Genomic DNA, 24,270 nt, shown 5'->3' with positions numbered 1-24,270 from the left:
TATCAATATACCCACGCTTTCCATGCAAATGACACAACGTTGTACATGATGCATAATTTTTGCGCCCTTTCTATTGAAACAAAGAATCAACAGGATATGAATAAGCGCTAGAATTTGTCAACTTCACATTGACATTTACATTCGAGGGGTGTTTTGGATTACAATTGCGTTAACATGAACATTCTGGAGTGGGTTTCAGATGACAAATTCATTTATGCTCATCAGAGATTTCAACAAAAATATTAAAAGCTGCGTAATGAATTCAACTCTCATTAGTCAAAACGCTTTACAAGTCGTAAAAAATGTTTTGACAGTATAAGGCATGAAATGCACAATTTCCACGAGGAGTACAGCCGGTTGCCCTCATCATTCTTCTAATTAACTGGCCAAGATTTCTGTGGCAATCACATATACGTCACGAGTCCTCTGCATGATTTAACTATAGGTAATGCATGCCTATGAGTGGTTTTGCTCATAAAATATGCGCTCTCATCAGTCAATCCGTTGGTCAATACGGATTGACCAATACATTACATTTGTGCAAAGTTGTTTTAGACATCCATTTATGAATGGCAGTGTTATGATCGTGACAGGAATTGTTACGCTGTTTAATGGTAATATTTGATCTTTGACCTCTAAGTGTAACCTTAAATTATTTTGAGATACAGAGATAGGATGTTATAAGCTACATGTCACCTCTAGTGATTTTCAATAAGGATGATATCATACTTAATTTAAAATCAATATATTGGTAAATTATGGCTGTGACAGGAGTTTTCCGACAGACATCTGGATGGACTGCTATATGCTGCCTTCTTCAAAGGGGCGATAAAAAGAACAAGTGGAGAACTGAGTTATGTACTTCAAAAGCCAGAAATGATATGCAAGGTCTAGGCACTATAGAGAAACACACACACAAGACTGGCCAAGATTCTATGACCATCACACACATAACTCCATGCTGCAAAGTATTGCGTAATACTTTAGTCGGCATGGCAAGGTACCTGCAAATGGATCAAATATGTCTAAACCCTGACCCGTTCCGCCGCCACTGGATGTCTTTGGAGGTGACATTCGTGTTCCCAGGACGTCAAAAGCCTCGTCTATGTTGTTGCCAGTGGCGTGGGATGTCCCGTTAGATGAGTGAGTGTTGAAGGAGGAGTCAAATAGGGACCCAGTCACTGGCTGGGCCGAGCCTGCACCTCCCCAGGAGCTTGGGGCGGGACTTGACCAGGGGTCATGGGACATGGAGGCACCTGTTGGATAAAACACAAACATTACTAAAACAGTGTTTTTCTTTTAAAATTCGTTTAATTAAAAATTAAACTGACAAAGTTTAAATGGATCAACTAGCTGTAAGACCTATTGAAATTCCCTAGAAGACCCAAGGCACGTAGAAGTGTAAAAGAGAGTTAAAGTAAAGCGTTTCTTTCTCAACCAAAAATAACAGCATATCTGAGTATATTTTGGCATGACAGAGATCAGCATCTGACAGTCAAATGGTGATTGGGGAAACTTTTTCTCATGATAATTCCAAATAAACAATGGGCAAAAACAGTCAATTAGGCATAAACATGGGATTGAGAAAGTGAATTCAATTACTAAGGATCACAGTTGTTTCATGATGCTGCTTCGTGTTGCTGTTAAAAAGCGGCAGGTACAAAATATGCGCATCTTTTTACATATTCTTATCTTTTGCTAATTTCAAATAATTCAATAGTAATATGCTACTTCATTGTAATTGGAGCATATTCTTTTCATTTGCCCATCAATATGTTCCCCAATAAATTCTAATTATTATCAGAAGACATAAAACCAGAGAGCCATGATGGTAGTCAAGTGCTCACCTGATATTGAGGAAAACCAATTGTCAAACTTTGACCTTGTGACCTTACATGTTACCCAGATTCCAACTTGATCTAAGTATTTTCCATATAAACAAAGTTTCATCATGATTGATTTTAATGTTGCCTTCATTGATAAGAGTTTTTTAGATTTGACCTTCTAATTTTTGCACGAGTATGATGCCGATTTGAACTCTTCCTTGATATTGTCTAAGAAAAACATTCTGACCGAATTGAATCAAGATTGAGTCATAAATGTTGCTATTTACATAACAACATCATTTTTCTTAGACTTGTCCTAGTGACCTAGTTTTTGGATGCATATGAGCAAGATTAAAAATAGCCTAGGATTGCCAAGATAAACAATCTGACCATGTTAAATCAATATTGAAAATGTGGTAATAAATGTGACTTATACAGTGATAACAAGGTTTTTGTAAGTGTTGGTAACCTAGTTGTTTTGTCACATTGACCCAGATTGGAACTTTGCCTTCATCTTTTAAGGATAAACCTTCTGAGCAAGTTTTGTCAAGCTTGGATGAAAAATGTGTCCTCTAGTGCAATAACTATCATAACGTTGACACCACATGATGCACCAAGCCAGACACTAGGTCATCAAAATAGCTCACAATGAGCACATCTTGACACCACATGATGCACCAAGCCAGACACTAGGTCATCAAAATAGCTCATAATGAGCACATCATGCTTAGTTGAGCTGCAAATCATGTTTTAACAAGAGATTGCCAAGCAATATGGTCCCCTACTGGTGAAATTCCACCATTGTCAGTATTATTTTTTATAAATATAATTGTTGCCATAGCAACCAGAATTCTTGACGTAGGAACAAAATGAAATGATGTGCGTAACCTATCCATGTTTCAAGTGTCATGATTTAAAAAAAAGTTATCGCAGGATCCAGAAAAGTGTGACAGACAGACTGACAGACAGAGCGCAAACCACTGGTAGGGAACAATAAGCCCAGAGGGTTAGAAGGTAGGATGGAACACAGTGGGCAGCAGGGTGTTAACAAAAAGGGGGAGGATAGAGCATCCTACTGTGCATTTACTCTAGATCTCTCCAGACTACATGTGCTACTCTAGAAGCCTACCGATATGTTGTGGGGAGGCAGCAGCAGGTGGAGAGGACCATGGGTCAGCAGGGGGCTGAATAGAGGCCTGGTTGCCAGGCGATGACCAGGGGTCACTCACCACTGCAGATTGTGGGGCTCTGTGATGTGAGCCTACAAAATTACATGGGACATGAAACAGTGCAACTTGAGCTGTAATACAGGAAGAAGGATTTTTGTGATAGAGATGGGATTATGCATTAAGCTTTCATACAAATTTTGGTATTGTATCATTTGGTGTGAAATTGGCATCTTTGTGTAAATTATTAATAGTACAGGAATGATTCTTAGAATAAGGTCTTTGGGGAAAAACTGCATTATTTTTTCAATGGGATTGACATATTGTAAGGGAATGGACACCTGCAATAAAAAGGAAGAAAACCTGTCTTTAAGCGATTAATTTTTCTGTATTTATTGAATGATACATAAGATGAGATAACATGATATACATGCTGGTTGGTTAAGTTTGGCATTATAATTATTTCATACAACTAGGCAAAAGAATACCCCCAACATACCTGGTGGTGCTGGAATAGCAGTGCCCCAAGGTTCACTGGCCTTGCTGGACGGTGTCCCCCACGGGTCAGCAGCTTTACTAGAAGGCATTCCCCAGGGGTCACTCTTTGCGGCTTGTCCAGCCATGCCCGCTAGTGTCTGATGACCCTAAAGCCAGGAGAGGTCAAATTGAAAACATTCACATCTTAAGATGCTTAAGAACTTTTTATTTAAAAATATTGAAATTGAAAATTCATTTGATGAAATTTAGTAAATGGCTGTGATATTTGTATGGCAAGTATATATATAGGGTAATTTTCAATCAAATTTGTTCTCAAATGTCTTCATTCATGTCTTTATTATATGGAATTATAAATCTTATAATTTCCTCGACTGGTTTTTGAAACTACGGAGAAAAGTTTACTAGAAGTACAATATTGTATGAATTACTTAAAGTATTCTTTAATATAAGTTTTAAAGGATGTGTATTAACACATTTCTGATGATATATTAAGTCAAATTGAAAATTCTCTAAGCTTTCATGCTCGTAACAGGAAGCACAGGAACAATCTAGAACAAGGAAGGGCAGTAGACACTGACACAAATAATTTCTAAGTGAAGTAAAGTTTTATGTGACAGCCATTTGTAAATTTTACTTTTCTCCATCAAACTGTTACAAAGTTAATAAAATATTTATAAATGTTAACAGATGTATTCCATTTTGCTTTCACAATTCTAAGAATAATTACATCAACATCCAGATGCATAAACCAAGTGTGTAATTAACCTTGGTGTGGCTTGCTGACCCCATTTCTGAGAAAAACAATTTTCTCATAAGTATTTTTTCACTGTGTATGATATTGTCACCCACTTCAGCATGGGAATAATGAGACAATTATTTTCTTGTTTTTACTTCAAACAATGTACAAATCAGAACACCATACTGACGATACTGGAAAACTATTCTCTATCATATTATGTCAAAAAATACTGAGGGAAAAAACACTGAATACTGAAAATATTATACATAACATTTACTTAGTCACAAACTGGGATCCTTAAATACAAAAGACATACACATGGTTGTTTAAGCTGTACTTTGGACACACAACACAGGTGTAGACAGGGTCCAATCATGTGTATTACTAGGTATCAGAGGAAAAGTTACACAAGTTGTGTAGTTATGAACACAGGTGGTAAGCGTGTGGCTATGATATTAATTAGCGAAAACATCATTTTGAATGATAAATAATCATATTATAACGAAAAATTAACTTTTCTGAAAAAAAAAATTCACTATCAAATATATATATAACAAGGGTATGCAACTCAAAATCAGCCCAAAACGGGGTGCATCGCTTTGAACAGCCATATCTTCATCAATTGTGCAGCGATTTTCACGATCTCGGTCTTATCCAATGCAGAAATGAATTTCCTTTCTGGAAATGTATATGTCTTGCAATATATGTACAAATGCTGGGTCAACTTTTAAGAAATAACACGATACACAACTTGCATGACCCAGTTGACAGTGATCATGCTTTGGACCAATGAAATCACTCGTACATGTATTACAATCTAATCATCTTCCAGGTTTTTTATGGCCATCATTTGATTGTTCACACACATTTGTGCAATGTGTTGATGAATCAACACAGTTAGGAAGAATATTTTTGTTTAAAAATGAAACTGTCTAAAATTGAAAGTCATAAACAATTAGGGGGAAATGGTTGTGTTCAACAAAATATAATTACAAAATATAATGCTATATGAGCTATAAAAGAGGGTGTTCAAAAGCTTGGTGGTGGTAAACTTATAGTAATTACTGACATTGAGCCGAAGGAAATATTGCGATAAGCAATACAAAATAATTTCAGAGATTCTAAGACAGAACAAGGGACAAAATTGTCACAAAACCAGGTTTTCATTGTGAAAAAAAATCTGATAAAGGGAGACAACTCAAACTGAACTTCTGAAATGAACAAACAAAATTAACCCCCTTTGTAAGTTTGTTTTAAAATAAATCTATTTTTAGTCGTGGCGACCTTGACATTGGAGATATGGACGTGATTCTTTCGTGCGACACACTGTCCCATGATGGTGAACAAATGTGCCAAATGATTTGAAAATCTCATAATGAATGACATAGTTATAGCCCAGACAAGCTCATTTATGGCTATTTTTTACCTTTGAACTCAAAGTGTGACCTTGACCTTGGAGATATTGACGTAATTTTTTCGCGCGACACACCCTCTAATGATGGTTAACAAATGTGCCAATGATTTTAAAATCTCACAATGAACGACAAAGTTATGGCCCGGACAAGCTTGTTCCGCCAGCCCGCCAGCCAGCCAGCCAGCCAGCCCGCCCGCATTCGCCAATCTAATAACCAGTTTTTTCCTTCGGAAAACCTGGTTAAAAACCTGGTTAAAAATATGAAAAGCATCATGCAAGTGCATATTTAACTATTAGTTGGACATCTTCTAAGTGCTGAACAGAAGCTGCAGCTAACAAAAAGCCTACATATTTGCATAACATAGAAATCCAAACACAATTTTTTTACAGGATATAAAAATTATTTGGGTCCATACTACAACCTAATATAATGCTTTTCTCTTGCCCCTAGTCCCAAACGAATGTGCGAATTTGTATATACTATATGAACTTTATACACGTATAAGTTATAACAGACCTTCCGAATCCCTTTATCAGTAATCTACACATATTCCACACATAAAAACCGTAACAGATTCCAGTAATATTCGACTTATGTTTTACATTCCTTAAAAAAGTAAAAAATCAAATATATTTGCATTCATTAAAAAATGTGTGTTTGTTTGTTTATTAATTTATAAAATATCCAATTTGGTTAAAAACTCTCCCACTTTTACTGACAACAGTACCATTGAATAGGGAGAAAAAAATGCTTTTTTAAAGGATATTTCACAGCTGCAGTATGACTGTATGAATACATTTTAATTATACACTGTAACACTAATATAACGTGGAGGACGGGGTCCAAGTCTCAAGACAGCATCATAAACAGATTTGCGTTATAAGTTCTGAGCGTTCATAAATAATTGCAAGGGTTGTGTTGTCATTCGCCAATACATGCATATAAACCCTACAGTATTGATAACTGTATACATTCTGCTTTTCAAATCTACATATACATCTGATTATCCTACATAATTACTACATACATTAAAAAATATATATAGTCTGACCATTTATGACGATAAATGTGTTCAAGAATTGCATGAACGCAAACATACGCCAAAATGGTCAATTTGTAGCCATTGGTTAATTTGGCGAATGGCAGAGTAAGCCCTGAATTATTTATGCCTTAAGTTTTTAATTCCTCAACATAATAAATGTTGAGCATCTTCAAATCATTGTGAGATGTTCAGAAAAAGGTGGGGGAGGGGGGAACATGACTACACAAAATGTTTGTAAAAAATACTTGAAGCAGAACTGCTGTGCTTACTCTAGCCCGATCCTGTGAAAACAAAGGCAAACAAACCAATAAATAATGGAACTAAACATACAATACATACTTAGTCCTGAGTCAATACATTTCCTTTTAAATATGGATGAGAAATTATTCTTTCCACTGTTGAGGTAGTATAAGTCACACATGTTGATATTCTTCAAGTCAAAATCAAGACCTTACATTATAAATGCCAGGACATTTGACTTCGTTGCATTAACACATACACATTTTTTCACTTCACTCCAAGATGAATAAAAAAAAAAAAATTTAAAGTAATTTTGACCAATATTGACAAAGAATTTAAAAACTGCAATCCTCAGCAAACTTTAGAAAGTACAAACTAAAATGCACTGTGCCCCTGACATCATGCAGTTTGAGTAAGGGCTATGCCTCAATTTGACATCCAATCAAGAGATTGCTATTCCCATTGAGCATGCAAAACTTTTTATAATACAAAGTGATCCCATCTGGCACTGTTCTTATTTGAAGCAGGCCACAACTACGGTATGTTTAAAATTTAGATTGAATGCAACATGTACACATATTTTCTGAAAGAGTGGATTCTGGGAATGATCAACTCACGTTCCTCTGCATGTATATGACTTATTTGTTGATTGACATGCACATTTCAATGTCAGTTGGTACAGGCTCAACTAAACCTTAAATGGTAAACCTAATACACCGAAAAATTGTACCTTTGGCTATGAAACACAAACACCGTTGGCTATTTTTTCTGTTGATTGTATTTTGCTATTTTCTTCATAAGAATGTGATAATTAAATAAAATTTAACCCTTCTTATGGAGTGATCATGAACAAATTTTCACATTATACTCAAACCAGTTCTTCCTTTCATCCAAGTGTTTAACATACCCTAAATCTGGCCATACCTATAACCTGAAATAGGTTCCTCTAAACCAGTGTTTGTTTAACATATCCTGAAACCAGCCTGACCTCTAACCCAGTGTTTTACAAATCCTCAAACCAGTCTTACCTCTAACAGAGTGTTTTACATATCCTCAAACCAGCTTTACCTCTAACGACTGTTTCACATATCATCAAACCAGCCTTACCTCTAACGCGTGTTTCACATATTCTCAAGCCAGCTTTACCTCTAACCCAGTGTTTTACATATCCTCAAACCAGCTTTACCTCTAACAGGTGTTTAACATATCCTCAAACCAGCCTTACCTCTCACCAGTGTTTCACATATTCTCAAACCAGCTTTACCTCTAACCCAGTGTTCAACATATCCTAAAACCAGCCCTACCTCTTACCCTGTGTTTTACATATGCTAAAACATGCTTCCCCTCTAACCCTGTTTTTCCTCCTTTTACGCAGTGATTTAAATATTCTTAAACCACTGCCCTACCTCTTACCCGGTGCTTTACATATGCTCAAAGCGGCCGTACCTCGTTCTCCTGTTGTTTTCTACTCTCATCTAGCGCCATCTGAAGCTTGATGTCATCAGACTTCTGTTTCCGCAGCTGTTCCTCGTGCTCTTCCCGACTCATGGCGAGTGCAAGCTGCAGCTGTAACTCCTCCTCCCCGATAGAAGCTGGCCGCACAGACTCGAGCTCATTGGAGTGACGCCGTCTTCGTACAGGTGAGTCTGTGGCAAGATTCAAGCAATACGTATTTTGAGGGCGGAGTGAAAACTGTATGATTATATCTATCAATATTTTATCAGATTATTGGTATTTCCACTATTAAACAAGACCTGTGTTTGTGAAACACAATGCCCCCTATTTTGCTTTAAAGCCACACAGCAGCTATATTTGTACCAAAAGTGTCCATAATTTTGTCAAAAATCAAAGGACCAGAACGAATTTCACACTTCATCAGACTGTACATATTCAGTGAATCACGCTGGCTAAGCCATTACATGTATAGACCAGTTGACGAGTGACGTCACGCGCACCTGCAAAGTTTAGACTCCGCCCACTGGTTGGCAAAAAGAGGTGGAATTCATATAAAAGCGCATATAGAGAAGGTTGACAAAATCATCGTTTTTAATGATAATCATGCACATATCAAATATAATTTTACTAATTATGTCTATATAAAACATTACCATGCAAGGGAATGCATCTTTGGAAAGGTTATATTTTTGTTATTATTCGTTTTTACTCACAACGACCTCGGGAGATGAACACATTCTAAGAGCTCGATATGTGGTTACCACAAAAATCTCTCTACTTGGCACTTCTTCACGACCATTTTTAGTTTTAAAAAAATCTCAGAAATTGAAATTCTTTTATAATAAATTAAATTTAATGAACGAAAACAAATAAGGATGAAAACAAACAACAAATAGGTTTAATTTCTGTACGCAACAATATAGGGTAACTAATTTGAACCTTTACGTCTGAAACAACTTACCTTGTTACACATTAAATAAATTCCCTTGACTAATGATATTTGTTTTATTTGTTGTTGTTTCTATCAAGTGCACCTGGATTGTCTCCCATATGGCCATTGCTCCAAGAAAGACGTGTTAGTTGGTTACGGGGGATAGTGCAAGATACAGGAGACACCCTGTTCCAGAGTGAGTCAGTAGGTTAGGTGCAGCGGGGGATTGAACAAGCGATCTCTGGATTGTGAAGCCAGTGTGTTACCACTAGACCACGGATCCGCTACAATTGTTTTATTTAATTGTTCACACTAATTTTGACACTCTTAGTTGCAGCTTTTATATCCCGGTGTTTAATTGCACCTCTATTCATCGAAACCGATTATCTCGTTATGATCAGATACTGTCCAGACAATTAAAAAGAAAACATGGTGTCATAAAGTAAAACCCAGGGACCTAAACTTGGGTCCCTGAATAAACCACATGTGGCAGACGAGTGTCTGATCATTAAACACCAGTTACAATACTTCCATGTCATCTCTTGGCATATTGTGCAGTCATTTAAGCCAAATTTTAAAGCTAAAATACTGAACAGTTGCTTCAATAAAATAATTGAAAATTTAAAAAATAAAGACATTTGTCGGAAATGGATTAACAGGAAATATATATATATATATATATATATATATATATATATATATATATATATATATATTAGGCATTTTAATCATAATAATACATTGTTTAACAACTAAACATTAAAAATATTGTGCAATTTTACTGCTACGCAAGTAAGGTATTTAACGGGTACCGGCAAAAGTAAACTCAACTATTACGTGTAAGAAACACCATAATGAACAAAAGCAATCACAATAGGGTAAAACATAATTGCGTTAAATAAATTAAATATATGCATTTATCATAAAATGCTATATTTTTATCACTCCCTGCTATTACTAGTAAAGAGATTTCAATATACATGCAAAGACAGTTCAATTTGCATAGTATGCAGGGTTTTTCCGTTTGCATGCGCTATATTTTTTTCACTCCCTGCTATTACTAGTAAAGAGATTTCAATATACATGCAAAGACAGTTCAATTTGCATAGTATGCAGGGTTTTTCCATTTGCATGCTAAATTGTATTTATATTGTCATTTAATGTAAAAGAAAATCACCACGATATTAAAAAATTGTGATGTATTACGCTTTTTAGGGCTTTGTTTTATATTAAATGCACATCTGACACTATCGATCGCTGATGAAAAATAACACTATCAATTATAATGAAATTAATACATTTTTATTATTGTTGAAATATAATTTATTTAATTCTTACTATCAGAAAGAATACGGCTAATTTATTGTTTTGTTTTGTCAGTATTTAGTCTTCCGATCACGTTTACTCTATGCTTCTACTACTTCGTATTTTTATGACGAGGAAATTTGATTTGTGTATATACATCTATTTGGTACTAAATATGATATATTTGCACTATATTTTAAGAGTTTTAATGTTTATTTCAGTCTTATTACCAATTTATTAACTAAACAAGAGCCCTTTATACATGTTTTACGTTACTGTAACCAGTGATTTTGCCAACCAGTGAGTGTGCATGAGCAGAAAATCCTGAATGTAAACAATAACATTCAACTGGTCTATACTGCTGCTGAATACTAAATTGTACTGACCTGAACCACTGCTCTGGAAAGTTGGACTCCCTGCACTGGCACTTCGTGACTGAAATTAACATATACAACCGGCTTAATAAACAAACTCTTAACCAGTACTACATTCTATAGTTTAAACTTCAAGCGTCGGCCGAGAAGGACATGTACAAAAAAACTTATAAAAACTAATTCACTTTCTTGTAACAAGGGCTGTTTGTAAAACATGCATGCCTCCCTATATGGGCTATAAGTTGTAGAAGCAGCCATTGTGTGAATACGTTTTTTGTCACTTTGAACAGTGGTGGTGGCAGTGGTGGTGGTGGTGGTGGGGGTGGTGGTGGTGGTGTAGTAGAAGTAGTAGTAGTAGTAGTAGTAGTAGAAGTAGTAGTAGTAGTAGTAGAAGTAGTAGTAGAAGTAGTAGAAGTAGTAGTAGTAGGTGGTGGTGGTGGGGGGGTGGTGGTGGTGGGGGGTGGTGGTGGTGGTGGTATAGTAGTAGTAGTATAGTAGTAGTAGAAGTAGTAGTAGAAGAAGTAGTAGTAGTAGTAGTAGTAGTAGTAGTAGTAGTAGTAGTAGTAGTAGTAGTAGTAGTAGTAGCAGTAGCAGTAGCAGCATTACAATACCAATACTTAAGAATGATCAAATGGGAAAAGGTAACCTAGCACTGGCAGTAAATATGGGGCTCATTTACAGGTCAGATTTGGAATCTCTGCTTTAAAATGAGATTTTGAATGAATTAAAGGGAGGCAAATCTGTAAAGAACATGCATAAACCGTAGTTGTTTCCCTTGTTTGAACCATGCTAAATCCTTATAATGCCTATTTCCAGTAACTGTGACCTTCAACTGTGACCTTGACCTTTGACATAGTGACCTCAAAATCAATAGGGGTCATCTGTGAGTCATGATCAATGTACCTATGAAGTTTCATGATCCTAGCCCCAAGCGTTCTTGAGTTATCATCCGGAAACCACCTGGTGGACGGACGGACCGACCGACCTACCGACCGACCGACATGAGCAAAGCAATATACCCCCTCTTCTTCGAAGGGGGGCATACTAATCAAAAATTGTTTTTTGTGTGAATGTTGTATTTGGAGATAACATTATATTTTTAATTGGCATCCTCACATCTTTTGTACATTTATCTTTTCCCTTGTTCACAATCAATTGTTTACATTTAATAAATAGTAATAATGCCAGCATTCTGTGTAAGAATTTACTAGACCCTTATTTTCAATACCATCAATATTCATAGAAACATTCATGAACTGAATGTTACATTTATATTTTTACTTCAAGCAGAAATTAAATTATGAAAATACCTCTTTTAAGCCGAATTTTCTTGTGTAAGGAACCCTTTGATCCCATGGTATTTTTTCTTGAACAAATTTTTGTGTTTTCTTGTTCAAAAACTGCATGATTGCTTTATTTTTTGTATTAAATGTATTTCAATCCCAATAAAACAGAATCCACACAAACACACCTAGACTTAAAAACACTATTTTTTCTTTGTAGATTTTCTTTGTTAATAAATTCACTGACAAGTTCTTTTCAGAGCCAAATAACTCCTCCAATAACATTAACACAATAACTTGAAGCTATATCACGACTGCAGGTAGTATCACTGTAACCAGCTGTGATATGACTGGCAATTTAAATGCCACCTTTGGCTTTGTTTACGGAGTCATCTAGCCTTTGTGTGATGTCATCAAGGCTTCAACATCAGGCTGTTATTTGACGGGCAAGTTAAATGCCAGGTATAGCTTTGTTTATCTGACACCTGACCTGTGTGATGTCATACAATTAAGGCTTCACCATCAGCCAGTGGTGTACATTATATGGGGTAGTCTGCATGATAATGGCCTCAGTGGAAATTAGCTAAGAGATGATACAGTGACTGTTAAATTTTTACAATGCTCCTATGCTGTTCCAATATTTTTGAGAATTAAGTGTAATTTTTTATTGCCAGCTACAATTTTCTACAACCAAGTATTTAATACATTCTGCCTTAAAACATAATACAAGATCAAGTTTTGTCAATTACTTATCTGCAGTATTAAAACTGGACAGACTTGCCTTGATAATGTTAGTCAAGAAGCGAATGCAACATTGCACAATGTCTTAGCACCCAATACACACAGAACAATACCCTGTCTGGCAGTTAGTTGACAACTGTAGCCAATCCAATATTGTTGTCATGAATATTGTGCAGTTAATATGCATTATTTAGAATCTAATAATATTACAAAAGAAGTTAATACAAGATTTGGTACATTTATTTTTCAGTATTCAGTGTGTGTTTTGATTCAGATTTGGGGATGAAATTTGGAGTGTAGGACATTAGCCCCTAAGATATTCGCCTCTAGGACATTAGCCCCTTAGGATGTTAGCCCTCTAGGACATTTGCCCCTTAGGACATTTGCCCCTAAGGACGTTAGCCCCTACATATTTTTAAATTCATTTTTTATCTATTTTATTTCATCTTTTTTAAATAAAATGCAATTTAAAGGTAGAAAATGATATAAATATCAAGATGATATTATAAGATTTTTAGTAACAAACAGAGCACTTAGTATATGTATATAATTTGAAAAAAAATTAGACCTCAACATATTAACAATTGAATGTATTTACATATGAAATTAAAAAACTGGAATAAAAATACTTACTTTAAAAAAAGTTATGACTGTTTTAAAACACCTAGGCCAGTAGGGACTAATGTCCAAGAGGGCTAAAACACCTAGGGGCTAATGTCCACACCGCTGAAATTTGACCCATTTCACAATCAAACAAAAGTAAATATTTTCCCCTACAATTCAACACTTAGTTCATATCCCTATCCAGCCCTTTTAGTCAAACCTAGGTAAATATACATGTTTTACAAGTATTGATAATATTTTTATTGTCAAATTTACAGTATGTTAGCAAAACAAGCAAACAACAACACCCATTTCCCGATTTGAGTCATAATCATTAATGGCCTGAATAAACCAAATACAATGGTCCCAGCCCCATTCCCAAAATGGTGAAAAAAGCATTGCTATTACAGGTTTTTTCTACTATTTTAAAAAAGGCCGTAAAGTTAAATAGACCTAATCCCAAACCGAAATTGAAAAAAAATAATCCTAATTAAAAAAAAATATGTAAATATATATATTTTTGTGAAAGATTTTTATGATAATTATATCTCAATCTTATTTCATAAACACCTAACAAAGTATATAACTACAGGCCTTTTCCGCTCCATTTTGGGAAAACTGGAATTTTGGGAATTTCGCGTCGTAAAAAACCCATTTTGGGAAAAAAATTAATCGCAAAACTGGTTCAATTGGGAAAAATAATCACATGTAGATAGTGTTTCTTATATTTCAAAGAAGCCGTTAACTGGTAAATAACGATTATTTTGATGACATATTATTAAAATTTTACAAAATATTATGAACATGTGTGATAAGTGCAGGTTTTTTTTAAAACTGATTTTGGGGAAAAGGCCTGGTTTTTTTTTAGGTGAAAAAAATCGTGCAAAACGCCGGATTTTGGGGAAAATAAGGAAAGTATTAAATAATCAATTTAACATATTTTACTGTTTTTAAAACAAATTCAAGGCAACAGATAATTTTATTATGCAATTTTTTTCTATTTTCTACACTGGAGCAGGTTAACTAATATATTTAAAGGTTTACAAAAAAATAAATAAAAAATAAAAATAAATTGTTTTTAGTTTTTTTTGTTTTGTTTTTTAATTAGGATTTTTTTTTTCAATTGGGAAAAAAACAACCAGATTTGCATTGGGAATGGGGCGGAATTTCGGACCCGTGGCATAGGGCGGAAAAGGCCTGAACTATCATTATGATTTTTTTTCCGAAAATGGCCAGGGAAAGGCCTGATGTATCAATATTTGTTGCTAAAAAAATAATTTGGTCCTTTTTGTCAATTTTATTTCGCCAAATTTGCCATTTCATGAAGTGATGGGAGGAAACCCCACGTCACCAATCACCAATCAAGGTCACATGGGCCAAAGCAGGGTTTGAACCCATATGTGAGAATCATGTGAACAGCCACTGCAATAACAAGACAGACCCCAGTAAATCTGGCTTGCTAAGATTCTTAGTTTATATAGGCAGGCTTATACAAAGTACATTTTTTTGGTCTAAGTAATAATATAAGAATTTGGGGCTAGCTTGATTCAACTGCTTATTTCAATGATTAAGTTACAATGAACCGAAGTAAATAAATACACTACAACACCGTTATTTCGAAGTCGTCGGGACCGTAAATAAAACTTCGGATTAACGATTATTCGAAATAAACATTTGACAGAAGACTTCTTTGACTTTGTACAAATAAAACGTTGTGGAATTCGCATGGTTCGATTACACGCTAATATTAATAATGATTTTACTTAAAAACGTAAACTAGTCAGATAGCAATAGATTTCTATTTGTAACAAACGGAGGAAAAAAACGATTCTTTTTCTTCTTCTTTTTATTTTTCTCTAATTACAGAACATATAAAATACCATGAAAAGCACACATTATAAAACATGTAAATACATATGAGTACATTTTCGGACATGAATTAACTTTTTTTTTTTATAAGACGCGATGTCTCTCTGAACATCGGCGTTAGCAGCACTAAACTGGACGCATGTAACATATTTCTCCAATTTGTCAAGGCATTCAACAATTAACTTCCGCCCGTGTTTTGCTCGCAGAACTGCCTTACGTCGTTGATGCGGTCATTGTCGTTGATGCGGTCATCGTCGTCGCTGGATTCATCTTTTAAGTACTGCGTCCGCTGATTGCTGGCCGATTAAGTCGCAGACGACAAAGGTGTAATTATCGGTTTTTGACGTGCAAAGCGCAGACGACAAAGGTGTGAAATTACGCTCAGTGTTTTGCAGTTTTGACTTCAGATTAAAGATTGATAATTAGGTGCGAATTATAGTGTTGGGACCGACAGAATCACTTCAAATTAACGATTTCTTCGGTGTAACGAAGTTCGGATTAACAATGAAATTTTACATTAAACAAAGAAGAACCAAAATCAGGACCTGAAAAATACTTCGAAATAACGGTGATTCGGATTATGGGTGTTCGAAATAACTGTGTTGAAGTGTATTAAATAAATTTTTACCGCACACTTTGGATAAGTTGTATTTGTAAGCAAACTTCCTCATGGTTATTTAAAGTCTGGCTTATATGACAAGAAAGGAGCTTTTCTTTTCATCATCAATTCAAAGTTTGTAAATATTGAAAATTATATATAAGACATAATATTTACAGTTATAGACAAGTTAAAAGCATTATTAAATTCATATTATTATCATAAACATTTTAAAAAATAATCTAACAAGGGACAAAATTGTCACAAAACCAGGTTTTCATTGTGAAAAAAAATCTGATAAAGGGAGACAACTCAAACTGAACTTTTGAAATGAACAAACAAAATTAACCCCCTTTGTAAGTTTGTTTTAAAATAAATCTATTTTTAGTCGTGGCGACCTTGACATTGGAGAAATTGACGTGATTCTTTCGTGCGACACACTGTCCCATGATGGTGAACAAATGTGCCAAATGATTTTAAAATCTCACAATGAACGACATAGTTATGGCCCGGACAAGCTTGTTCTGCCCGCCCGCCAGCCAGCCCGCCCGCATTCGCCAATCTAATAACCAGTTTTTTCCTTCGGAAAACCTGGTTAAAAAACTTGTGTACAAACGTAATAATTATAGACAATGGATCATACATTTTATTATTATTTGAATGATTTCCATTTACTTGTACTCCAAGTCCAAGATTGAAATTTTTTACATATAAACATGAATACAACTGGCATACTTGCACATAGTATAATTACAAATAATTTAAGGACAAGTCAGTGACATAATGATTGGGACATCAAATAAAACATTCACCCCAATTCAGTAAATGCATATTCTATTTACATTGTATATTGACAATGGTGATAAATTATGCAGTACATCATCATTACTATTTACAATTGTGATAAATTGTGTAACACAGCTTTTGGTACAAATCTGTCAAAGATTTGACAGTTTTATATCACTAGCAAGTTATGATACACAGGTAAACGATTATGCTATTAATATGGGTGACAGGGTCAATTAATGCAGACTTTATATCTAGATGTTTGGTACTGCAGAATGCTTCAAAATTCTGTAGAGTTCAGCAATGACTTATACTTCAATTAAAAAACACACTACCAAAACCATTTGTAGTAAGAATTTATATAATGTACAAGTACAACTTGTATGTTTGTACAAAAAGCTATAACAATTATAAGCAGGCGAACATGGTATTGTTGAAGCAGATTGAGTGTCCATTTTACCCATTCCATACTATCGCTCAAAATAGCTTAAAAACATGTAATTAGGCTAAGAGGATAATAAGAAGTATATTGCCAAATTATTTATTCATTCCTATGAATAAATATATAGCCTAAAAAGTATGCAATTCCCATTTCATTCCAGTTTGAATTGTACACTTTTTAGCAATATGTTTTTGGATTTTTTTTTTAACTAACTGAATACTATTCTCACACACAAAGAAACAGGTACACAAATATATTCAGCAAATTAGCTTATGATGTGTGTCCTAATTGTACCTGTCCTCTGAACTTTGGCTTCAAGCTTTTTTCTAAGCACCAACGCAGACATTTGTCTTGTGAAATTGGCAAAAAAAATATTTTAAAACCAGACATCATTAATAAATTTGGGTTTATGCCATTTGGGTAAGTCTTTAAGCAAGACATAAGACAATAAATTATCATAATAATACAGGGGCGTAAGTAATGGGAGGCAGGGGAGGCGGCCGCCTCCCCAATATTTCGGCTTGTTGTCATTAAATCGCCACCACAAAATCAGTATTTTTGTAATCACGCGCCGTCAGTGAAGAAGCCATGTGTCCCCTCTCCGTCTGCTCCGAGGTTGCCAATAGTGATGTGTCAATATCCCTTGTTAGGTGTCATAAACCAGGTGCCCGGGTAAATGTCAATGCGTTAATTGTTTTATTAATCTTTTCCTTGATTGCACCGTTGGTGTTTTGATTAAGGACAGGCTTTTCTTTTAATTTTAATTGATCGCTTTAATTCAAAGGTAACTGCCACTTAAAACAATTTTGAGTAAATATACGCGTGAAAAACATTAATTTGATTGAAAATATTTTTGTTCTCTAAGTATAACAGTTATTATTTGATAAGAAATCATTGAAACAATATCATATATGTAATTGTTTAATGTTCAAAATGAGTATTCCTAATCAGCCTCGAAATTTTGATTTTCCTAAGCGTACATTCGGGAAGAAAAAGCAAGAACAGCGTTCATTCCAATCTAGTTGATTTGATTCGTTTACATGGCTCCACTACGATGAGGTATGTATATTTAAATTTTAATTTGCGACCGTTCTTACCTTTTATGAACCTAACGTCGATCTAAATACAAAAAAAGAAGAAAAGACAACATACAAATAATACTCGTATTGTTGCTTAATAATGTTTTTTTATTATTATCATTAATATTCAACACAAAATAAAATTTATTACATTAACAATGTTATTCTTTTCAGAGCCGGGACCGGTCCGCCTTCCCAATGTTTGGAGGTTATCTACACCCCTGTAATACAGTAATCTGTTTTAAAGGAAGCAAAATGCACTTACAGGCTGACTTCCAACTCCTTGAGAACTCTGCGCAAACCTTTCTTTAGCTTTTAACGCTTTAGCCCGTTCATTGCGCAATCGTTCATCGTCCTTCAGCAACGACACTAGCTGTTTTGCCTTTTCGCGCACATTCATCCCCTGATCTTTATTATCCTCCATGTATTGAAAATCCTTCAATGTCTGAACAGCATATATATTTTCCCTGCATTGTTGAGCGACTTTTTCACTACCGGTCTTTATAATGTAGTCTAAAACCACAAGAGACTTGTACACGTGTCTCCAGTTCTTTCCATGGTCGTTCAATCTTTTCCATATCATTTGCATAATTTCTGTGAAAGCCACCACATTATATGTTAGATCAGCTATCTCGGTCATGAGAGTGCTTGAGGGACCCCAGGGATCATTCGAGGTCGCCTCTCGCACCTTGACTTGAGCGTCAGTGTAGTTCTTAACAACATTTTTTAATGTTCTCCTCATTGGCATTTTGGATCACTTTACCACGTTTAATGATGCACCAATTGAAACATAAACAGTTTCATAAAATTTAAAACTACAGAAGCACCAAATTGGATGATCACATATATAAACCTGAAAAAAACAATAGAAAATAATTATTAACAAAAATGAAATACATAAACAATGTATACAAATGAGTTGAGGAAAGGACTGGCATCGAAACAATGTGCACAAAATTTACATGGACAATTTTTAAATTGGGATTATTTGCTTTGTGAAATTTTTAAAATGAGTTTTTTTTGTATTTTAAATTGCTTGGTACCTATATGCAAAAACAAATGCAAACATTATTTCACATGCCTTTTTTAGGTGAAATGTTTAGTTTCAATGCTCATTCGGGACAGACACTCTTCTTTATAGCAAACATTTAATTGTTCAATAACTGAGATCCTGACTGATGCCCTGGCAGGGCCTCATTTGACACTGACTTAGGTTGGCCAACATGAACAGTTTTAGTTAACTGTTCAGGCATCAATGAGGCTGATGTCATAGATTTTGTGTAGTTCTTATTATCGTAAAGTATTATTATCAATAAAAATAAAACTTTGCCAGCAAAATTAATAGAAAATTAAAACTGAATGGCCTGATTAATAAAACACACTGTTTTCAGGTTTTTTTTGGCCCGATTTTATAGCCGAAATTCGGCTATGTTCCTAATCCCAAAAAGTATACTTTTTTCCCAAAATGTGGCAGAAAATTCCCAATTGCAAAAAAAAAGAAAAAAGTTTTTGTTTTTTGTTTTTTTTTTAAAAAGAAGACTTATGTGTATTTTATCTCAATTTTAATTCAATTACATCTAACAAAGTATTATATGATTTTTTCTTTAAATTTGAATGATTATAAAGAGTTAAATCAAATTTAGTATTTCCCTAATCAGTGGACTTTTCGTGTGGAAAAAAAGGCTAATGAATTTATTTTCCCAATTTCATGAAAATGCCGATAAAATTCCCAATTCCAAAGCCATGGGCTATCTTCCCAAAAAGTGGGAAAAAAAACCTGGTTTTATTTTGCCTGAATCAATATAGAAAGGTGCTCATTGTTACAAACAACTAATAACTTCAACTGCTAAATTCCAGATAATGCTATTTTGAAACCAAATTGAAGCAAATTTGGGATTTTGTCTCACTGCTATTGGGTATCTTTACCAGAATTGAAAACCGCATTTGTGCATTTGTAGTTTAATGTCATTTATATTTGATGAATGCTTCAACACTTAAACCATTTTTATCATCAATGACATTAATTTATGTGCATGTGAACTGGTTTTCTGGTATCTTCAGAAATAGCATCAAAAGCATGTTTCGTTACACATATAAATAGACAATCACAAATTGTTCAAAACTGTTAGACCTACATGCCCATGGTTGCATAATTTTACTGAAACAAGAATATCAGTGAAACTGATGGATGCTCCCCGATGATGCGCTTTGTCAATCTATGTGTTAATAACCACCTAAAAAAATCTATTAGTCTTGGTGACCTTGACCTTGACCCAAGTGACCTCAAACCTGATCAAACGGTAGAGGTGCATGCAAGGTACCTACATGCCAAATATGAAAGAGATCAGTACAATATTGAAGGCACTATGAGAAACTGTAACAAAATTGTGACAGAAAATCTATTTTTAGCCTCTGTGACCTTGATCTTGACCCCACTGACCCCAAACCTCATCAAAAGGTAGAGGTCCATGAAAGGTACCTACATGCCAAATAGATAAGAGATCGGAAACATATTGAAGGTGCTATGAGAAACTGTAACAAAAGTGTGACCGAACAATTTATTATTAGCCTCGGTGACCTTGACCCCAGTGCCCTCAAACCTCACCAAAAGGTAGGGTCCATGCAAGGTACCTACATGCCAAATATGTAAGAGATCAGTAAAATATTGAAGGCACTATGAGAAACTGTAACAAAAGTGTGACGGAAGTAAGGAAGTATGGAAGTAAGGAAGTAAGGAACTTCAAACTGGCAACTATATGCTCCCCGAAAATTTTCGGGGAGCATAAAAATATTATAGCTAAAATAAATAAAAAATTAATTTATGTTAAATGCAAAAACATCAATGTTAATGTTTGGCTATAAAAACTAACTTACTAACTAAAAAACTAACTAACATTCACTGTATTTTTTAGATGCCTCATTTAAATAAAATGTTCATAACCATCATTAAAACAAAGTATAGGTACTTTGTGATTAAAGAAGTCAACATGAAACAAATCTTGAATAGATTATTTGCAATATTTGAAAAGAACAGATATATAAGCTTTTTCATGAAAAAAACCCAAAACATTGACATGCTGTAATTAATAAAAGTGCTCTGCCTCAACATCATCAGTACAGTAAACTTGTTTGAAAAAACAACAACACAAGTACAGGGGTTAACGTAAGAAATTGACACTCATTTGCCCGGGGGGCAAGTTACTTTGAACAGCTACTTGCCCTCATTAAAAACTGGTAGCCCTATTTTGAAGTCAATTTTTTATTGTCATTTGATCTTTAAAGCATTGATTCACATGCATAATTATGCTAGATTTAATTTCAATGAATATATCCACACAAAAAAATTAATCGTTTGTATAATATAAAGATGGCAACAAAACAAAATCTGGACAGTTTTATTTCATTGAATAGTCACTATTGAATAAAATACATATGAAGAGTTTATTAATATTAAAATTTTAAAAGATTAATTTATTTGAACAAATGAATAATGTTTGTATTTAAGCAATTCTTGAGCACTTTTATATGTTCATATTGCTCAAAAGAAGAATGATTGATTAAATAGAAACTTTTTAAATTGTAAATAGAAGATATTAAACAAAGTTTGGAACTATCAGCTATGCGTGGTTAAACACGCTGTAAATAAAATAATTCAACATTGATTTAATGGGCATCTTTGACAGTAAATTGTTTATTGCATTATTTTCAGAAATTATTTTACTTGTTTCCTTAACTGCACGATACACAGTAATCAGAGGATACACTAAGTACAGTCAGTCAACCAGTTTAGAATCACCAGCAGTGATTTTTTTTTTTTTTTTGTTACAGCCTGTGGCATTTGGATTGGGAAAATTAGCGCGATAAACCATGAAATTGGGGAAAATAGCGCGATAAACCATGAAATTGGGAAACATTATAAATATGATTATAAGAACAGAATAAAAATTGCTAAGTTCATGTTTGACAGCATTTTTATATTATAAAGTGTTGCTTTCATGTCTTCTTACACATTTAGTTAATATCCTTCCACATGCATATTAAACTTGCAATAATCTATAGATTCTTCAATATACATGTACCATTATGATTTAATCATAATCTCTTTAAGAGTATGAATTTAATTCAGGATGTTTTTTAAAGTAAAATATGATATGGTGAAAACATTAACAACTAGAAATGGCGCGGCAGAGGCCGACGCGTATCCCCACGCCGAATGTTTGACCTAGGTGTGCCCCAGGGTTGGTAATGGGGCCATGCATAGCTGAGATTGACCGTATTGTCATAAGAGAAGTTCATCATCAATTAGAAGTGAATTGGTGTAGAAATGAAGAAGTAATAGTAAAAGGCAATTTTGGGTGGGTGTGACATATGTGGGCAGGGCGCCCCAGGGTTGGTAATTGTGCCATGCATAGTTGAGATTGACCGTATTGTCATAAGAGAAGTTCAGTATCAATTTGAAGTGAATCGGTGTAGAAAAGAAGAAATTATAGTAAAAGGCAATTTTGGGTGGGTGTGGTCTATGTGGGCAGGGCCCCAGGGTTGGTAATGGGGCCATGCATAGTTGAGATTGACCGTATTGTCATAAGAGAGGTTCAGTATCAATTTGAAGTGAATCGGTGTAGAAATGAAGAAATTATAGTAAAAGGCAATTTTGGGTGGGTGTGGTCTATGTGGGCAGGGCGCCCCAGGGTTGGTAATTGTGCCATGCATAGTTGAGATTGACCGTATTGTCATAAGAGAAGTTCAGTATCAATTTGAAGTGAATCGGTGTAGAAAAGAAGAAATTATAGTAAAAGGCAATTTTGGGTGGGTGTGGTCTATGTGGGCGGGGCCCCAGGGTTGGTAATGGGGCCATGCATAGTTGAGATTGACCGTATTGTCATAAGAGAGGTTCAGTATCAATTTGAAGTGAATCGGTGTAGAAATGAAGAAATTATAGTAAAAGGCAATTTTGGGTGGGTGTGGTCTATGTGGGCGGGGCGCCCCAGGGTTGGTAATGGGGCCATGCATAGTTGAGATTGACTGTATTGTCATAAGAGAAGTTCAATATCAATTTGAAGTGAATCGGTGTAGAAATGAAGAAATTATAGTAAAGGCAATTTTGGGTGGGTGTGGTCTATGTGGGCGGGGCCCCAGGGTTGGTTATGGGGCCCTGCATAGTTGAGATTGACCCTAATGTCATAAGAGAAGTTCAGTATCAATTTGAAGTGAATCCGTGTAGAAATGAAAAAATTATAGTAAATGGAATTTTTTGGTGGGTGTGGCCTATGTGGGCGGGTGCCCCAGGGTTGGGATTGGGGCCATGCATAGTTGAGATTGACCCTTATGTCATAACAAAAGTTCAGTATCAATTTGAAGTGAATCCGTGTAGAAATGAAAAAATTATAGTAAATGGAAATTTTTGGTGGGTGTGGCCTATGTGGGCGGGACGCCCCAGGGTTGGGAATGGGGCCATGCATGGTTGAGATTGACCGTATTGTCATAAGAGAGGTCCAGTATCAATTTGAAGTGAATCGGTGTAGAAATAAAGAAGTAAATGTAAAATAACCTAAAAAAATGAGTGATAATTTCTGACGCGGCCCCACCCCAACCGCTATAACTTTTGACCCAGGGGTCAGATCAAAATTCCAAATAGTGCAGGGTCGCACATATGCTCATAGCTACCATGTGTGTAAGTTTCAAGGTTCTAGTATTTTTAGTGTAGGAGGAGATAGTGGCCAGGACGGACGGACAGACAGACAGACGGACGGACGAACGGCGGAGATAACCACAATATCCCCACCTTTTTTTCAAAAAGCGTGGGGATAAATATTAATAAACACGCTTTTGTGTTCTTGCTGTGTTAATGTTGTATTAAATGGAGCTAAAATAAAACATT

At 35.0% G+C, this 24,270-nt stretch overlaps 1 protein-coding gene across 4 annotated transcripts in view; it reads right to left on the bottom strand.

The window, feature by feature from the left end:
• LOC127847003 (epsin-1-like) overlaps positions 1-24,270 on the bottom strand; it is a 36,895-nt gene that overhangs the window by 9,638 nt on the left and 2,987 nt on the right. Inside the window, exons 2-8 of one of the 4 annotated variants that reach the window (XM_052378481.1) lie at positions 18,658-19,245; positions 11,004-11,052; positions 8,373-8,572; positions 6,956-6,967; positions 3,492-3,636; positions 2,956-3,087; positions 1,005-1,256 (exon numbers count right to left, since the gene is read on the bottom strand). In XM_052378481.1, the coding sequence (XP_052234441.1) occupies positions 1,005-1,256; positions 2,956-3,087; positions 3,492-3,636; positions 6,956-6,967; positions 8,373-8,572; positions 11,004-11,052; positions 18,658-19,140 (1,273 nt within the window). In that variant the 5' untranslated portion in view covers positions 19,141-19,245. The remainder of the gene's footprint in view (positions 1-1,004; positions 1,257-2,955; positions 3,088-3,491; positions 3,637-6,955; positions 6,968-8,372; positions 8,573-11,003; positions 11,053-18,657; positions 19,246-24,270) is intronic. The other 3 variants (XM_052378483.1, XM_052378484.1, XM_052378482.1) reach the window with 3 other exon arrangements.

This window comes from Dreissena polymorpha, chromosome 10, assembly GCF_020536995.1.
Source record: "Dreissena polymorpha isolate Duluth1 chromosome 10, UMN_Dpol_1.0, whole genome shotgun sequence".
In the NCBI taxonomy this organism is placed as follows: domain Eukaryota; kingdom Metazoa; phylum Mollusca; class Bivalvia; order Myida; family Dreissenidae; genus Dreissena; species Dreissena polymorpha.
The sequence above is the reverse complement of the archived record's forward strand: the minus strand, read 5'-3'. Positions and strand labels throughout refer to the sequence as shown.